This window comes from Nipponia nippon, unplaced genomic scaffold (assembly GCF_047370975.1).
Source record: "Nipponia nippon isolate SJK-2023a ecotype South Korea unplaced genomic scaffold, ASM4737097v1 scaffold_3, whole genome shotgun sequence".
NCBI classification, from domain to species: domain Eukaryota; kingdom Metazoa; phylum Chordata; class Aves; order Pelecaniformes; family Threskiornithidae; genus Nipponia; species Nipponia nippon.
In genome coordinates this window covers 10,358,736-10,375,913 of record NW_028262347.1, presented here as the reverse complement: position 1 = coordinate 10,375,913, position 17,178 = coordinate 10,358,736, and the positions used below count along the sequence as shown (strand labels likewise).

General features: G+C 37.7%; 1 protein-coding gene across 1 annotated transcript in view; it reads right to left on the bottom strand.

The window, feature by feature from the left end:
- Positions 1-2,406: 2,406 nt before the first annotated feature.
- SEMA3A (semaphorin 3A) overlaps positions 2,407-17,178 on the bottom strand; it is a 175,258-nt gene continuing 160,486 nt past the window's right edge. Inside the window, exons 15-17 of the mRNA XM_087765816.1 lie at positions 13,849-13,916; positions 8,275-8,417; positions 2,407-6,709 (exon numbers count right to left, since the gene is read on the bottom strand). Of these exons, the coding sequence (XP_087621942.1) occupies positions 6,254-6,709; positions 8,275-8,417; positions 13,849-13,916 (667 nt within the window). The 3' untranslated portion in view covers positions 2,407-6,253. The remainder of the gene's footprint in view (positions 6,710-8,274; positions 8,418-13,848; positions 13,917-17,178) is intronic.

Here is a 17,178-nt window from a genome sequence, read left to right as displayed (position 1 = left end):
GGTGCTCCCCCCACCCTGCCCATGGCCCAGGACCCCATTCCAGCCCCTGGGCCCATTAGTCTCTGCTGCAGTGAGGCTGTAGAATGCCATCTCCAGTCCCACCACAGCCCTGCTCATGGGCCCTGCCAAGCCAGGTCCACCTATGGGCTGACGTTCAGTCCCCATCCCCAGGAGGGTGCCTGAAGACAGGGGCTGGGGCTGCCCTGGCTGTCCCCCAGCCTGCCCTGCTCCTGGCTGGGGTGACAGGCCCTGGCTGCCAGTCCTGCCCTGCCTCCCCTGGGAGACCACAGTGCCCCCCAGCCCAGGGAACTGCCATCCCTCGCAATTCCCTGAGACATCTTGCATTGAACCTCATAGTTCAACTACGATATGAAGACACACTTTTTACTGCCCACCAAGGCCTGATTTTATCCCTGTTGATGAGAACAGAATATTTTTAGGTCTAATACTAACAGATGTGGCAAGAGTAGGCTGCATGATAGTTTGACTGGAGCGCCTGGACACAGAGCAGCTTGGAGAGGGCTAGTCGTCAGAAATGGGGTTCCCCATGTGTATTGAAGAAGACATTAGCCTTCGACAAGGCTAGAAACTATATAATGACCTTTCTGGGTTAATAGTGAGACAAGAGGAGCCCCGTTTCCTAAAGGAGTGAAAAACAACTATGAAAGAAAGGGAAGTTGCTTTCTTAACCTAAGTGAAAGTTTTTCAGTGGAAATTGCTTCACTAGAGCTTTGGGATTTAGCTCAGATCATCCTGAAGTTCTCCAAAATGTCAACCTTTGTTAAATTCCAGGACAAAAAAGTCCCAAACAAAGCCTGTTCTCTACAGTTTCTAGTTTTCCTATGAAACTCCTACAACCTTTCACTTGAGTATTTATGGGCAGCAAAGAAGCTGGCTGGTTCACTAATACTCTGATCTACTTGTATCCTGTTACTGAGCATTCTGGGGAGAATAGTCCTTTTGTTTTAGGCTTTGGAAAAAATCATCATAACTTTGCCTCCCATTAAATGTATGTTTGATGGGGAGCTCAGTGAATGTGACCTGTAAGGAAACAGAATAGTGTGTTTCAGTCTTTACAAAGGAAACATTTATAACAATTTATAGCTGAGGCCGCCAAACGTGTTCTTCAGAGATGCACTAGAATTACATGTATTCAAAAACTTTAGGGAAAAGGGGATTTAATCTCAGTGAAAGCTGGCAGTATAAATGTGTGTGTGTGTGTGTATAACTATATGCATATATAGGTATGAATAAACAAGCATTAAAATCCAAATGTTTCTTCTTTCTTCCTGCTCAATGTTAATGAAGGTTGTGCTTAGGCATTGACATTCCTGGCAATATAGCAAAGTCGTAACAGAGGACAATCAGTTTAGCTGTGCTCTGCAGGGCGTTCTAGCAAAGGACACAGCGTGGCTACATCCAGAAACCAGGGTCATCCTTTGTGAGTATTTATAATCCCTGCACTGGACACACAAAGAAAATTTTACTCTGGTCTTTCAGTCAGTGGATTCACTGCTTGCCACATCCATTCTGTCCTTGTTGTATTTGCAGACATCTTTTGTATCCGACTGAGTTGCCTGGCTGCTGCTGAGGGCTTATTTTCATCTTCAGAAGACAATAGTAAACATAAAGTATCCTTACAACATCCTGTTGAAGTGGACACCTCTCTATCCTTGCTTTCCAGGAAGGAACACAGGCAAAGCTGAATGGATTAGTGATAATTAAGTACTACTGGTTGATTCTTCAATTCTGTATGTGCCAAGTGCAAATAATGATACTTTCTTTTCTCTGCTTCTTGTCTGGTATATTTAAACTCCATGCTTTCCAGGGCAGCATTTATCTCATTAGCTGTTTGCACAATGCTTAGCGCTGTGGCGTATTACTTTTAGATAGAGCCCCTAGACACTTCCAAACAGCTGCTATATTTACCTGAGGATACAAGGGTATGTCAATAAGAGACAGAACCTGATTTATTCTACTTGCTGTCTGCGTAAGCCAGTTTCCAAAAGCAAGCAGTATAGCTGTACTAAGCCATTAGCATCGGATGGAGTGGATTTCATCAAGTACAGCAACTTGCTAGCATTCGCATGGCTTCCAGGCTGATTCACAGGTTGGTTCATGGGCAGAGTGGGGGTGTGTGTATGTGTGGCTTTATCTGCACAAGCCCATGCAGTTGTGCCAAAAGATAGGCTGAAGATAAGTTTGTAGCTTTCATTTCAGGCATTATTAGTTTGTAGTCTTCACAAAGAAACTATAAACACCACTAATAAAAATAGCAACCCTTCTGGCCTAGTAAACAGAGCTCATATACGTTGAGAGCATTATATTGGCAACAATGCACTCCATATGCTCATGAAGGTTACAGGGCACATTTCCATGTAAACAGTCAAGACAGTGAACTTCAAATATTTGGAAGAAATGTTTATTTAACAACTGAATACATGCTAAAAGAAATAATTTACAGCAGCAGTTTCATTACATTTTTTTCTCTCCAGTTTTCTAGTTCCCATCTGAATTGAAGTGATAAATACAGAAGTAGAATTATTTACTACCCAGTGAGGAATGCGCTTAAAGAATAAGTGCATAACTTCGGCACTGATATAGCAAATAAACCACCTTATCACCTGTGTGGCAATATCTTGCATTTTAGTATTATGCTGAACACATCGAAATGGAGTACCTCTAGATAACAGTACTTTACACTGTACCTCCTTATCTAGTCAAAAATATTTACATCTCTTTTGGCTAATGTGTAGGTAGCAAAAACTGAACTATTAAACACATACCATTGATATTCACTAAATAATACATAAAAAGGATCAGTAAATGCGCATTCACATGCATTTAATTTAATTTTATTTTTTTACATAGTGACTTTATTGGGTCATGAAGATTTAACTCTGTTCTGCAAAGATGCACATTTTCTCAGTTTGATGCCATAGTTTAACATAACCAAACAGTTTTTAGGAGCCATTGAACAAATTCCCATCTTCAGTGATCCATGCAAGTGAAAAGTGTAGATGAATAAGATTCAATGCATTTTTGTTCCTTGCAAATGGATATCTTAAATCAAAATAGATCTTTCTAGTTATAAATGAAATCCTTTATTTCTCTCCAGCTTAAACACAACTTTTTACTTACTTTTTCTAAAGTCTGTAACTAGAGGTTTAGAGGGTTTTATTGACAATTTACAGAAATACCATTTTTACCTTTATCTTCAAACCTTGTTGCTTTAAACAATAATGACACAAACGGGGGTATGAATTTTACTGAAGCTGCAGGGCATCTTTCTATACATGAATTCATTAAGGCCTGTGTTTTTCTTTGAAAAAAGTTCATTTCATGTGAGTATGAAATGCTGTTTTAACTTGACCATCATATGAACCTGAAAATCAAAAATTTCCACTGCTGGCTTGATCTTCTGCCCTCTTATTTATATAAGCAAATACAAAGACATAAACACGACTACTCAAGCCAGTGAGGATTGGATTGAAGTTTGTCAGATCTGATCATATCAATTATCCAAATAGACTGCCAGGTTACGGTAAAAACATTGCAACTTCTGCAATTTTGTTCCCACAGATTGTCTTTCTCTGTACAGAAAAACATATCTTAGAATCCTGACTTAATTTAATGTGTTTCTTCTTCAGGGGCGGTGAAAGAGTTTGGTTTTGGTTTGATTTTTTGCAGCAAGTTGCTATAGAACCAGTTGCTATGAGCATGGTAGAGAAAAAAGTTAGATAGCAATTCCATTAATATGTAAAAAAGGAAACAAAGTCATTTAGGATCTATTGAAATCAATCTGTATTTTTCCCACTGAATCCTCTGAGGTTCATTTTAAAACTGTTTCCTTTTGTAACGAAGAAGATTCTAATGACTCGATGGTACACGATAGCCCTACACAAAAGGCTAAAGAGTGTTCTGTGGTTACAATTAAATAATTCAGCTCACAACAATGCTCCGAAATTAATCATGAGCTGAGCTGAAAAATTAATACTTCTGTACAGGAAATCACATAGTTGAACCTATGTTTTAATTCATCCCTATTCAGCACATCATGAAAGCATGGGAATTTAATGTCATATTAAAGTTCACAGGAGTCAAGTTAAACATGAGAGAGACTTAAAGTTGCTTTAAAACTAAATTCCCAAGTGCTTTCCTAAATCATGGTCTTACAGCCTTGTCCTGGACTATTCTTTGCTGAAGAATTACATGACAAAAAGTCTTGCAAGTTCATCCCCTGCAAAGGATTCAAAGGGGCCTAAAGTGACTGGGCTGTTAGTGAAATCCAATTGCTATGGAGACAAGAAGCCAAGGCTTCACTAATCAGAAGGATACTTGAATTAGTGAGTAGCAAGGAGACTAGGACATATTGTGAGAGATGCTGTCACAGCAGTTGTGTTATATTGTATTTGATAAGGCTGATAGTGTAGTGATTGATAAATTAAATAATCTGGAGTGAATAACAACAAAACAGATCAGTCATCAATAAAGACACACTTTTATATAAAAGCTCCTTTAGCAAACTAAGGACTTTGTTCTAGTAATTTTCCCCACAATGACATTACTTGAAATTATGTCATTTACGGACTCTACCAAGATAAAACATGGGAGGCTGGAGAAAGATGACCTCAAAAGAACTGGACACCATAGAACTGGGGACCAAAGGCACATCTGTGCTGAGGTGAATAAATCCACTACTTATAACCCTAAACTGACACTTATGGTGCAAGTACATTGTCTGTTTTACCCTGTTGCTCTCCTGTATATAGAATAAGACAGAAGCACAGGACCAAATTATCTGTTAGTATAAACTAGTCTTAAGCTGAACTTCACCAATTTACTACTGCAGCAGACTTCACCCACAGATAAAACTGTCCTTTAGGTCTTAAAACAGAGAGCTGGCTTTGAGGTTACTATTTAAGTGGCCTAGTGCTTGTTCTTTGCATTTGGGTGATCTGGCCCACAGAAAGAATGGAGCACTGAGAATCAGTAGTGTGGACATATTTCTACCACTGAGCTGGGAACAAAACTCCTTAAACTGAACGTGAGCTTTGCTCATGGATATATGACAGTCTATGAGCCACAGTATTTAAATATTAGCATTCACAAATATTTACGAACCAAGAAAGCAAGAGTGTAATTAGTAGAGGGTATTTTAATGCTATTTACTTTTTTTAATTAAAAAAAAATATACAACTGAAAATCAATGCTCTCCTCTTCATTGGTTCAATCTATAGCAAGGTATTATACAAGTTGAATCATTTCAAATACCATACTTAGAAAAAAAGAATGCAGAAGACTTCCATGCTATACAGCGACTTTCATGTTAAAATAGCTTAGTTTTAAAATTGTTTTGAAGTTACATGTCATATAGATTACTGAGAGGGGAGGAGGTTAACTGCAGTGTGACTAGCTCCCCTGGAAGATTTTCCAAACAAAAGAGTAATGCAGCTCATAACTGGAAGTTGTCTTTTTTTCCTCTAAACCAATAATTAGAAAGTACAATATTTCTAAGACAAAAAGTCTAATCTATTTTAGAAAAGAGTTAATGTTTGCTGCATATTTTTCATGGTACATTTAAATTATAGTTTTAATAAAATACATCTTTAGATCAAAGCTGAAAGAAGTCATCAGTAGTAGGCCAGTGTACTCCACATTTTTTGTTCTTCCAGATGATGGATGGCTTATGTTGTTCAGATTTCCTCAAACAATCTCATTCAGTATTGTTTTTTCCTCTTCTAGTATACATAAACAGGAGAACTGGTAGACAAAACAAGAACAAAATCCTTGTGTCCAATCACGCGTTTAGACGTTCATCAGCTTAATGAGTTCATGCAGTTTTATATATAAGTCTAGAAATGGTAGTGCTGCTGATGAAAGGTGGATTTTGTTTTTCTTTTCTTTAAGATGACAGCATGAAATACAGCATTTTGTTTATATCTCAGGCAAAAGAGAAAGCAAAACTTGCCTGCTGAACACTTGCAGAACTTTTTGAGCAGTAAGCTAGGTCCAGGTGAGTTATCATCCTTGAAACTCTGGTCTTTCTGGTTTTAGAAGCAGAGCAGAGAGGAAGGACTTACTAGGAAAGTTATAAATGGATTTTATTTAAACCTGGTGGAAATTGTTTGAACTTTCCACTCTTGTAAACATCCACATAATGCCATGAAAAAGTTCATGAATATTGCATTTTTTTCCAGTTATCTGTCTATACAAGTTTCTACTTGGATGAGGTTCCTAGAGGTAATGTAGCTCAGACACTCCGTGGTGCCCTCTCAAATTCATGGGTCCTCCTGTTCCTACCTTTTTTATTCTCTTGTAGGTGCTTCCACTTATTTGTATTCACCTGCGCATTGGCAGGCCTTTGCCGGCGTTGTTTGCGGTCTCTTTTCCAAACCTGCTCACAGAACTCATCCATTGTGTTGAGATTGGGGTGATTGATTAACTGCATGAAGTCTCTATACCAGATCTTTTGACTGGGGGTCATGCTATTGGTAGCATCCTTGGTCTTGGAGGCATCACCATCTTCTTCTTTATGGAGCAGCTCTTCCAGGTGGTCAGTATCAATTACTTCCAGGGTCACTTTGAGCAAAGTTTGCATGAAGCCGTGCTCCACAGCATGACAAAAATAAATACCAGAGTCTCTCCGTTGAAGACTTCGTAGCAATAGGCCCTGTTCTGTCCGGATCATGCGATCATCCACTTTTATCTGTATTGGAATAAATTGGTAATTTCAATAGTTATCTTTCATATATGTGCAAAATTATTCTCTAACCATACTAGTTCCTTAGTACTGCTCCTTTCAGTTAATAAAACTTGGTCGAAAATTGCCAAAACCATACGAATGGAAAACCCTTTGCCAGTCATCTGTAGTTATGGAAGGCTCAAAGAGTCTGGCAATACTACTGATGTACTGCAAAGAGCTTTGGGGGATTAAGAATTTACTCCTACTGTTGCTGAACAAAGATCTGTATCAACTCTGTCAGATGGACTTGGTGTTAAAATTACAGAAGATGCAAGCCTACAATCAGCAGAGTCAACGTGGATGCATTTGGCTATATTACTGAGGTCACATTCATCATTATGTTTTAGTCAAGCCTAGATATATTTGTGGAAAAGGGTCTCTGTCTTCCTATTGTTCCTTACTACAAAAGCCTTTATGCATAGAAGTGGATTCTCCATAAGTGGAGAATTTAGAAAGAAACAATAAGGATTAAATCTCAAAATTTTAATACTCAAAAAGCAGCTGTCCAAAATACTGTATTTTTCTGAATTAATACATAGAATTTAATTTTGTTCTTTGAATACATGTCACTGCAGACAGAAAGGGCACAAACTTGTTTGATGCTCTCTCCATGAAGAATAAATTCTAAATAATTTACTACTTATGCAAACAAAGCAAACAGCAAAAAAATCTAAAGCTGTTAATGTAACTAAGTACTTAGTACGTGCTTTAAAAAAAAATGCTTCAGAGTAGTTGGGGTATATTTACAAATACTTCAATGTAACAAACAAGTTTTTGTTTCCTAGCTTGATCTCCCTACCTACCAGAGTAGATTATTCTCTTAAGATATGTGTGACCTAGCTTGATAGTAACATGATTTCAGAACCAGGGTGAGTAATAACATAAGAATGTTGGTGACAAGAGAAGGAGGAAAATAAAGTATCAGCTTAGTGTAATGCTAGCAGGGAAAGTCAGTGTTTTTGCCTCTATGGGTATTGCTTTTGATGAAAAAAAGTACAAGTTTTCATACTCTTGTGTCCACTACAGTTCCCAGTTCTTCATTTTCTCTCTGTCTCATCTGCAGTAAAGTCTTAGAGCATGCAGTAGATAGGAAATACTTCCATTAGACTATGTTTCAGATGAACAGTATAACTAGATGAGTGCAGTTAGACTTTTCAGAGGCAGTTTTAAGGTCTTTGTAATATTGAAGTTCAATATAAACCTTGTATGATGCTTTAGGTGGCACTTATATAGCATGCTACCTTTTTGTCTTTCTGAGCTATCTAAAGGAAAACCACTGTGTCTTGCAGGGGGTCTGACCAGGGAGAGGATATGTTTTCTGATGTAACAGTCTGTGAAACCTATTAGACAGCTTATGGAATTTTATGGTGGTAAGAGTAAGAATATGGTGAAGAACAACAGAAATTACAAGATCCCAGAGAAATTCTGCTAAACTAAAATACAGATGGACATTATTCTGGGAAGGACTCAGTTTCAAGTATATCTTCATAGAGAAGACTAGTTGCATTTCTTAATTTTTTCTACTGTACCTCTTCTTTGCGGTCATCATTTTGCTTCTGGAATTGCCAGTAGACTACGGCACGCTGAGATTTTGGACTGCACTCAAGAAAAGTGCTGCTATTCTCTACTCCATAGATAATCTTTTCCTCCAGGGTCTGACCGCTTGGGTTATCTGTAAAGAAACAAAAAAAGAAAAAAAGAATTAAATTGCCAGGAAAGAAAAATCTGAATTGCTAAGTGAATTTGTTTGTTTAGAAATTGGGCTCCTGTAAGGTGTTCAAAGATAAAAACCTTAAAAGAAAAAATTCCCCATATCAGTATGCCATTTGGAAAATCTCCATCGACATCTCTATCTTTGTAAGGATTTCTGATAGGGTTTTTTTTATTATTTTTGTATTTTAAATCCTAACAGCTGTTAACATCTCAATATGTGAAGTTAATGAAATTCACTGTGAAATTTTGTGTAAACCTCATTACTATTCATCAAGGAAAACATCTAGGACACAACAAGAATTTTTAATAGCAAACTATATACAGTGAGAAAACTCAGGGTGTAGTTGCAGAATGTCTGTAATGATGCCTCCTGGGCTCCATGATCATAATACTTTAGAGCAAAGTAATAAAACATGAGGCTATTTAAAAGTAGTATAATGTGTTTAGATTATATGGCACTGCAGTTTGCTGAAGCTGTTAATGACCAGGAATAATGTTTTTGAGGAAACAATCTTCAATTAATCATTTCCTCTCATACTGATATAATTTATGGAAATGTAATGAGGTTAATAAACCAGACATTATGGGAGGGGAAAAAGAAAGTTAAATAAATTACTTCCTTTTGTAACAACAATGTTTCAAGATATTCATCAACTTGCTGGAAATATCACATAGCTATAGGACTTATATAGCATTTGATTCTTCTCCAATACCGCAGAGGCTGTAAGGCATCATATTTCAACTCTCCACCTTAGCTCTTTAAAATGCTGTTATGGACTTAAGTGGCAACAGTACAATAATCCTGGAAAGTAGATGGGGAGGAAGGGATTGCTAAGCTATTTAACACTGTGTTGATCTCATGGGGTCTCCTGTCTCTTTGCCATTATTTGTCATTCCTTCCATTTTCCACTTTTGATCTTTAGCACTGGCAATCTTTAAGGAACTTCTTTTGATATGTTTTAAAAGGAAAATGATGTCTAATTAAAATCCTCTCAGAGAAATCCTTTGTCAAGTTTTGTTTGCTTTCACAGTGACCTTATGATATTGGCCATGTTGTTTAGCAAACACGGGCTGTTTGCTAGATGACTGAACGAAAGATAAAAATAAAATTGAGCTCCTGGTTTATGTTGATACAGCTACAGCAATGATATGTCTTTCCATAATGACTTGCAGCCCTGAGAGAGGATGGGAGAAGGGATGAGGGACAGAATAGGAACTGGTGCTTGCCCAGTTCTCAGTAAGGAAACATCAAATGGCCTATCAACACTAAACAAATAGGGAATGGGTTAGCTTGCTTTCCTCTGCTGGATTGTGAACCTTTCCAGCAAGTAAGTGGGGTGCTATATAAACAACTAAGTGAAACAACTTTTAAGACACCTCTCAGAAACCACATCCCTATGAAGAATGCCAGTGCAGCTTTTGGCCAGGAAGATGGGGAGCAATGGAGGAATGAATTAGAAAGCAAAGCAGCAAGAGAAGGGTAAGACAGCTGGAAGAGAATGTACCCAAAGGTACCAGCGGTAAGGTCTGAGGTGGAACATGGGTAAATTTGTGTCAATGAAACAGAGGAACTGGAAGTATGTGAAGAAATTAACTGAATATTAATAGAAGTGATAAGATAAAGATTGGAAACAGAAATGATTGGCTGATAACTCATGGGTTCAGATTCAACATTGTGAATGGCTGACTGATGTCCTGACTCTTCTGTTTCAAGTTAGGTACTCTAGGAACAGAATTCACATGGCTGAGCAGGCAGCCAAAGATCCTCGCATAGTCAATGAGAGGCAGTTTGATATCTGAACTGGGATCCACAACACATAACACATGTAGCGCTGCAGCATAAGACATTCAGTAGGAAATGTCCCCTTTTATAGCCTGGGACATATACGTTACTGCTCCAGCGATGTGTTTCTGTGAAACAGAGATTTACAGGCTTCCAGAATAAAGAATGGAAATGCAGGGATTTCACCCTAGGATGCAAGCTGTATTTCAATTCCTCTCTCCCAGGCTCCATGAACTTTGAATCATGGACACAGAATGGCCCAACTTCAACAAGATCAATCCAGTAGTTTGGGTGCTTGTATTGGAAGTAGAGCTATCAAGTCAATCTCCTAAGCCTCAGTGGACTTTGAGTCCTCTTCTCCCACATCCTAAACAGCTGAATTAAACAGCAGGTTACTCATTAGTTGGCTTACAGCACCACTTAAGTATATTTTCCTGAACATAACATAGTCCAAGTGAATTATACAGGACCAGAGCACATGTAACACCGGTCTCACTAGATCCAAAGAGATAGTCTTCTAGATTCTAAGTATCAGTACCAAAGACAAAAATAGATATTTCTTTGGCAAAGGTCCTACTGCCCATGAGCAGCAGTATATTTTTAAGTATATAGAGAAGTTTCTGCTGGAAAACTTAGGTACCTAGGATACCCTTAGTATCTAAGAAGCTAGTCACAAGTTTTCATGGAAGTTACCTTGAAGGTGGGTACTCTGACACCATTTCAAACTTCTGAGTGTTTTCTTGGATCTGGTCCACAGCATTCTAGTGTGTTAGAGATCACCATGGAAAGTGGCAGAAGCCCCCTTTAAATTTCCTCACAGCTCCAGAAAATACAGTATGGGTGACAGTCATGCAATAAGAGAGGAAAGATTTAAGACATCCTTCAAATTGCATTTCCATGATTTAAGGGAGCAGAAATGTCTATAGACAGGGTCCAGAAATGTCTTTAGAGTTCATGTAATATTGAGCACGTGGAGTGCAAAAATGTAAGCAGTGTGATGGAATAATCACAGGATGAGAGTGCAGCTCTGGGACTGAGGGAGAAGCTGAAGAGACTAGAAGGAAGAAAGTAAGTCTGGGAAGTTCAGAAGAGCAGCTGGAGGAATTAGAAAACTATAGAAGTCATGAAGTTGGTTATGAAATTCAACCCAAAATCCTGTCTGAGAGCTGTAATTCCCAAAATGAGCCCAACAGCAGTATCAGTTTACTACCCTGATAAATATCCTTTAACTACATAATTTCTGACATAACCGAAGAAGTATGAAAGGTACTAAGTACTTATACCAAGATCGCTTTGCAGATGAATGAATCTCACTATACAGTTAAATTCAGAGTGATTCTTTGAGCTTCCCCTGAGATAAATCACCTAAAAAAAAGGTGTCTTTTCTTTTACAAATTCTTCAAAAACAGAACTTGATTGATATCTTGATAGCACTAGTATGTTACGCTTAAAAAAAAAAAATTGTTCTTTAGCTGACACAAAGGTGATCATGCTTTTAGATTTAAGCATTAATGTCTGGCCAAACACTTGTACAGCTAAGGATCCTCAGCTCCCTCTAATGTTGTTATGTAGTCATTTTATACCACTTCTTATACATTTGCACAAAAGGGCAACTGAAAGAGCTACTTAAACCTTATTAAAAGCATTATTGCTTCAGACTGATATCAAAGTAAGTTTATGCAATGTCTTTAAAAGTGAGATATATATTAAGAGATTGTTGGTTTTTCTTGTTTCTGCTTGTTCACATGGAGAATCAACTGGCAGTTACTGCAAAGGAATGTTTAGACAAGTAGTAAATGATTGCTGGAGCTTATTTTTGGCTATAGGCAAACCCAATTCTTCATCTGTTGTCCAGGAAACTACTAGTCATAACCAAGGAAAAACTCAGAATAAGTTGGCATAGGAAGTTTATGGGCCATGCAGCTGTCTGTCCAATGCTTGATCATGTGTAAATGACAAGTAAATATAGGAAAATTTTATAAATTTACAACTCAGAAATAATTTAGAGAAAATTTCACTCAAAACCAATCTAAAGCATTTATTAACTAAAGTATTTTGACAGTGCCTCCTTAAAGTCTAGGACCTAGAACTGCATTCCCTCAGTATTTTTTGTATGTTACTGGTTCTTCTAATCACGCTGTCATCATTGCACTATTAAATATAATCTTCAGTGATATCTTGTCTCATACCTGCTCTGCCCATTTTGACAAAGCTGTATTAAAGCTCCTTGTGATCAGGTGGACAGAAGATGTCTTTTCAGGCAAATATGCTTACCACATATGGGAAGATATAAAAAACAAAATGTTTTGAAATCATTTTCTTAAGGTAAAGAACAGACCTACAGTTGTATAAAGCACAGCTAGCAAGGGCAAGAGAATGTTAAAAAAACTGGACATGTGGTAGCCCAGATCATCGTTTTATTCATGAGTAAAATGTCCAGAGAGTAAAAAGGTAAAGCTAAGACATGCTTCTGCCGGCAATAAAATCCATGTTTAGTGCCTGGTGAAATTTTCCTATTGGGGAACTGAAAATGTCATCTCACCCCAATATATGGATGATCTCATCTGCACTGTATAAGCATTACTAGATATCATGCAACTGGAAATTTGTGAGCTTTCTACTAGTCCACATTGACTAGTTCAAATCTAATCTAGTTGTACATTCATGAGTTCTCAAAATGTGACAACTACATATTGATCATAGTCTATTCATGCACTTTTCCAAACCCTTTTCCCCTCTGAGTAGCTTGGCCTGACTTTGGACTATTTATCATTCTTGCTATTACAAGGACTGGAAGGATGTGAGAGTTTTGAGGTATGTCCATTTTCATCCATCTCTTCTTTATTTTTCCCAGAAATCTGTACAGTGGTTTAACTGTCATAGATGTTAGTTATAGATGTACCACAAACATGAGTAATCATTTCTTTCCAGCAGAGGGAAGTATTGCCTAAGTGTTCTCTTCACTTACAGCAAAATGGACATGATCTTCTGAAGAGTTTGGCAACCAATTAGTAACTGTGAGAAGTTTTATCAGCCAAACAATTCAAGAAAGGAAGATCTGGTCAATACACTGTGAAAATTAAACAACCAACAAAAAACAAAACCAAAAGACGTCAAAGAATATCCATGCTGAAAGTACCCAGGACAGGCCTACTGCAAGGAACATCCTGATCTTAAGGGCTGCTAGCGTGGCACCTACAACACAGACCATTCTGTACTTAGCCAAGGTAGTTAATTATGTGTTTGGTTATCATCCTATGCAAACTATATGAAGCAACATGTACATACTTCTTGCTGTTCTGAAGGAGATATGACTCTTTTCTGACATACGGCTAGCCTGATGGTATGGTATTATCAGGTAAGAGAAGCAGAAAAATTAAAATTCTTAAAACTGTTAACTTGAGGAAAAACAAAAAAACCCCAGTCCTTAGTGTCTGATCCAGGCCGTTGTAAGCAATCTAAATTGGGATAATGATGTATTATATTCATCTTTTGCAGATGTTCAAGACAATTTCACCAACAAATCATTCATGTGCTTCCTACTCTACTCGTGCAGTCTGTAAATTACATACAAATTAGTTGTACTTCAGTCATACCCATAACTCACCATGATGCTGCAGGTCTGAGCAGTGGGTAAGTGGGTCTCCATTTCGGATGTCTTGTCGTCTAGTACGTCTGCAAATATCATATTTGAAAACTGTTAGTGACCTTCTCAGTGGTCAGCATTCACATTTGCCATGACTGAAGAGCAACAAATGGAACATATATATAATTACATAGGTCACAAGTGCGCCTAAACAACACTAGGAAGGAAATCATATTGTTACTACTATATTCTATACATTATCACAGTTTGTAGAATCAGCCTTTACTCTTACAGGTAAAGTCTTCAGAAACTGGTAAATACATACCTCTTGCACTGAGCCTATGGAGTTTATTTTAACTGTGTTGGCAATATTGATCACAGACAAATTCATTACTTGATTCATAGATACAGGGACTGCTAAGGGATCAAAGTATATAGAGTATAGTTTCACATGCATCAAAGAACATGAAGAAGTTGCAGCTTTTTTGCAAGTACAGAATACTTTAAGTATCATGGCATCTTTTCGATAAATAAAATATTAGGATGGATGAGTTTGAAAGAATGTCAAAGTGCTGTTTTTCCTACAAAATCTAAATTAAATACATAGGTAATTTCAGCCACTACAGACCTCACCCAAACATATTGATCTGTGCTAAAAAATATTGTATTTCACAGAAGAGAGCTTTTAAATACAGTTTTATTTTGCATTTGCTGTTCTCTCTTTGTCTGCTCCTATTTTTATTTAAATAGCTGTGACACAAAATTCAACTGAGATAGAGAAAAGCGTTTCATACAAAAAAAAAAGAAAAAAGAACAAGGCAAACAAAGATGTGTTTCAAGTGTGAGCACTTTGCTTTAGGAATTGGAGAAAGCCTGAGGGCTTGCAAAATTAGAAGAGAACAAAGGGGATTAGGCTGCTGAACAATGCTGTGATTTCAGATTATGGCATCCAGCAACGGATATGCAAAAGTCAAGTAGCCCTGTAAAAAGCACTGTTGGTCACTCCCTTGTGACAACAGCCCACATTTTTAAAAAGCCATTGTTCTGCAGTACAGAGAGCATCTCTCTTCCGTTCACTAGCCCAGTTTGCAGACTCTCACTAACAGCCCAGCATCAGCACATACTAAGAGTTCTCACATAGGCACCATCAACTGCGCAGCTGACTCCTCTTGGCTGAAAGATTTTAACCATATTTTTTTCCACTGAAAACTACTGAAATGTTAAACCTGAAATTAGTTATGTGAAGTATGGCAACAGTTTTGGGTTTTGGTTTTTTTTTGGGGGGGGCGGGGGGGAGTCAGAATATGCATTTTTTTATATTTTTCTGAATAAAAACTTCTTTAAAATTATGAATTAAGACATCTTAGCATGCTTTAGTAAGAAGGAAACTTCTGTTAGTTGATATATGATTCAAAAATGTACTAATCCTAATTTCAGATATCATCTTCATATTACTCATTACCAATGAATAAAAGTACACCCAAGACATAAGGAACCATAAAATTTTGTTATTCCTTTCTAAATGTTGAAACGCAGCATATTTATAGGATACTGTTTGTAGAAAAGAGTCTGTAGAAAGACTCATATTACTGTCAATGGAATTTGGATGAGATGTTTAGTTTGAAACTCAGAAAAATGTTGCACATATCACCATTGTATCAACACGGTGATTTATGAAATATGAACCAGAACACATCTGCATGGGGTAAAGTTAAGTGGTCACACTACAGGAGCTCTGAACTGTCATTTGGACTTGTAAAATACACAAAGAAAGAAAAGTAAATTAAAATCATGGCTCATAAAAGCTCCTTTTTAAAAAAGAAGAAAAAAAACAAAACAAAACCAAACCCCAAACCCAACTACTAGTAAAGCATCTGTGCAATTGCCTCAGGACTCAAATTTCCCAATGTTTCTGGAGCCTAAAATTACAAGGATTCATTATTAGGAAAATGTTGACATTTCAGCTGTTTCCAGCAATGCTGATTTTGTCATAGATGCATTCAAAGCTGGCTTGAGGCTGTGGGTACAGCAGGTACCAGGCAAACAGGATCCTCTCCCTCAGTGATACAGACCTTTATTCTGCTGCTGCTGTTGCCAAGGGAAAAATGAGGGGAAGTAAGGGGGGACAGTGGCTTTTTCTGAATGCATTGTCAGTATCCCAGTCTCCCAGGACTTTTTCGTTCATAGTGGCCTCAAGAAGAGTCAATTCTGCACCCCAAGGTTTTCCTGTAGCTGTGCAACCCAGTTTAGTCCCAGTAACTCTGCCCCTTAATCCCTGTAAAAAGAGGTCCCGGTCCCTTTACCCCTGATGGCAATAGTGAGATCAGTCTGCTCTTTAATAAGTTGGAGAGACAGATAAAAGACAAAAAGCCTTATTTCTTCCATCAGTGTAAGCAGATGAATGACAGGATGATGTGCTCTATGGGTCTTGAGATGGGCTGCGAGTAGGAATGGGTGCTAGTGAACGCTGAGAAAGGATGAGGTTCGGGGGTAAAGATTAGAAGGGAGGTAGCAGAGAAGAGATTCTGGACCTTACTATCTCCTTCAACTCAGAGGCAGTACTCAACCACACTGACTTCTAACCCTTAAAACTTTCAGATCAAGTTAATCTCTCAGACTCTCCTTGAAAACCTCACTGTTCCCTCTCCTCTTTTTCCTCTTCCTCCTACAGAGAAACTGCCGTGCTCTCACCGCAAATTTGAATTTAGCCCATGCAGCTGAGAAAATTTGATCAGTTCTTCTTTTGGGATGGGTTCAGTTTCTCCCTTTTAATTCTTTTCTAAAGAATTTCACAAAAAGCTTGTCTCAGATTAACTCTGTTTCCTGGTGCAAAATAGAACCTGATGTTCCACAAGCAGCTTTTTCTTTTGTCATCAGTATTTGTTTAGGATACATTGTAATGCAAACCTTGAAATTTTAATCCTCTCCATCTGAAAAGTCTGTGACAAAAATGCTACTTTCCACTCTTTACCACATTTCACCTCCTGCAACAACCAATCCAAATCTGGAATTTGGAATCCCTACATTCTCAACTAAGTATTTGCTACTAATTTTAAAATAAAGAGAAAGGCTCCTTATGCATATAAAACCTTGGACTCCTTGTTTCTTTAAATGTGTGAGATGTTTGGCATATTTCATTTAATGTGAGCACTTTTTTACCATTTTAGTCAATGTATCATGAGAATCTCAACACTACACCAATATCTGTTCTTATTTGCAAGTGATTATCAACTCAGTTATTCCTAATTTCTACTTCAGTAGCTAAGAGCTGTTCAGTAACTAGCCTATACGCTTTAAAGGAAAGAATTTCAGAGATAAAGGCAGGCAAAGAAAATATTATTTTAAATCTTC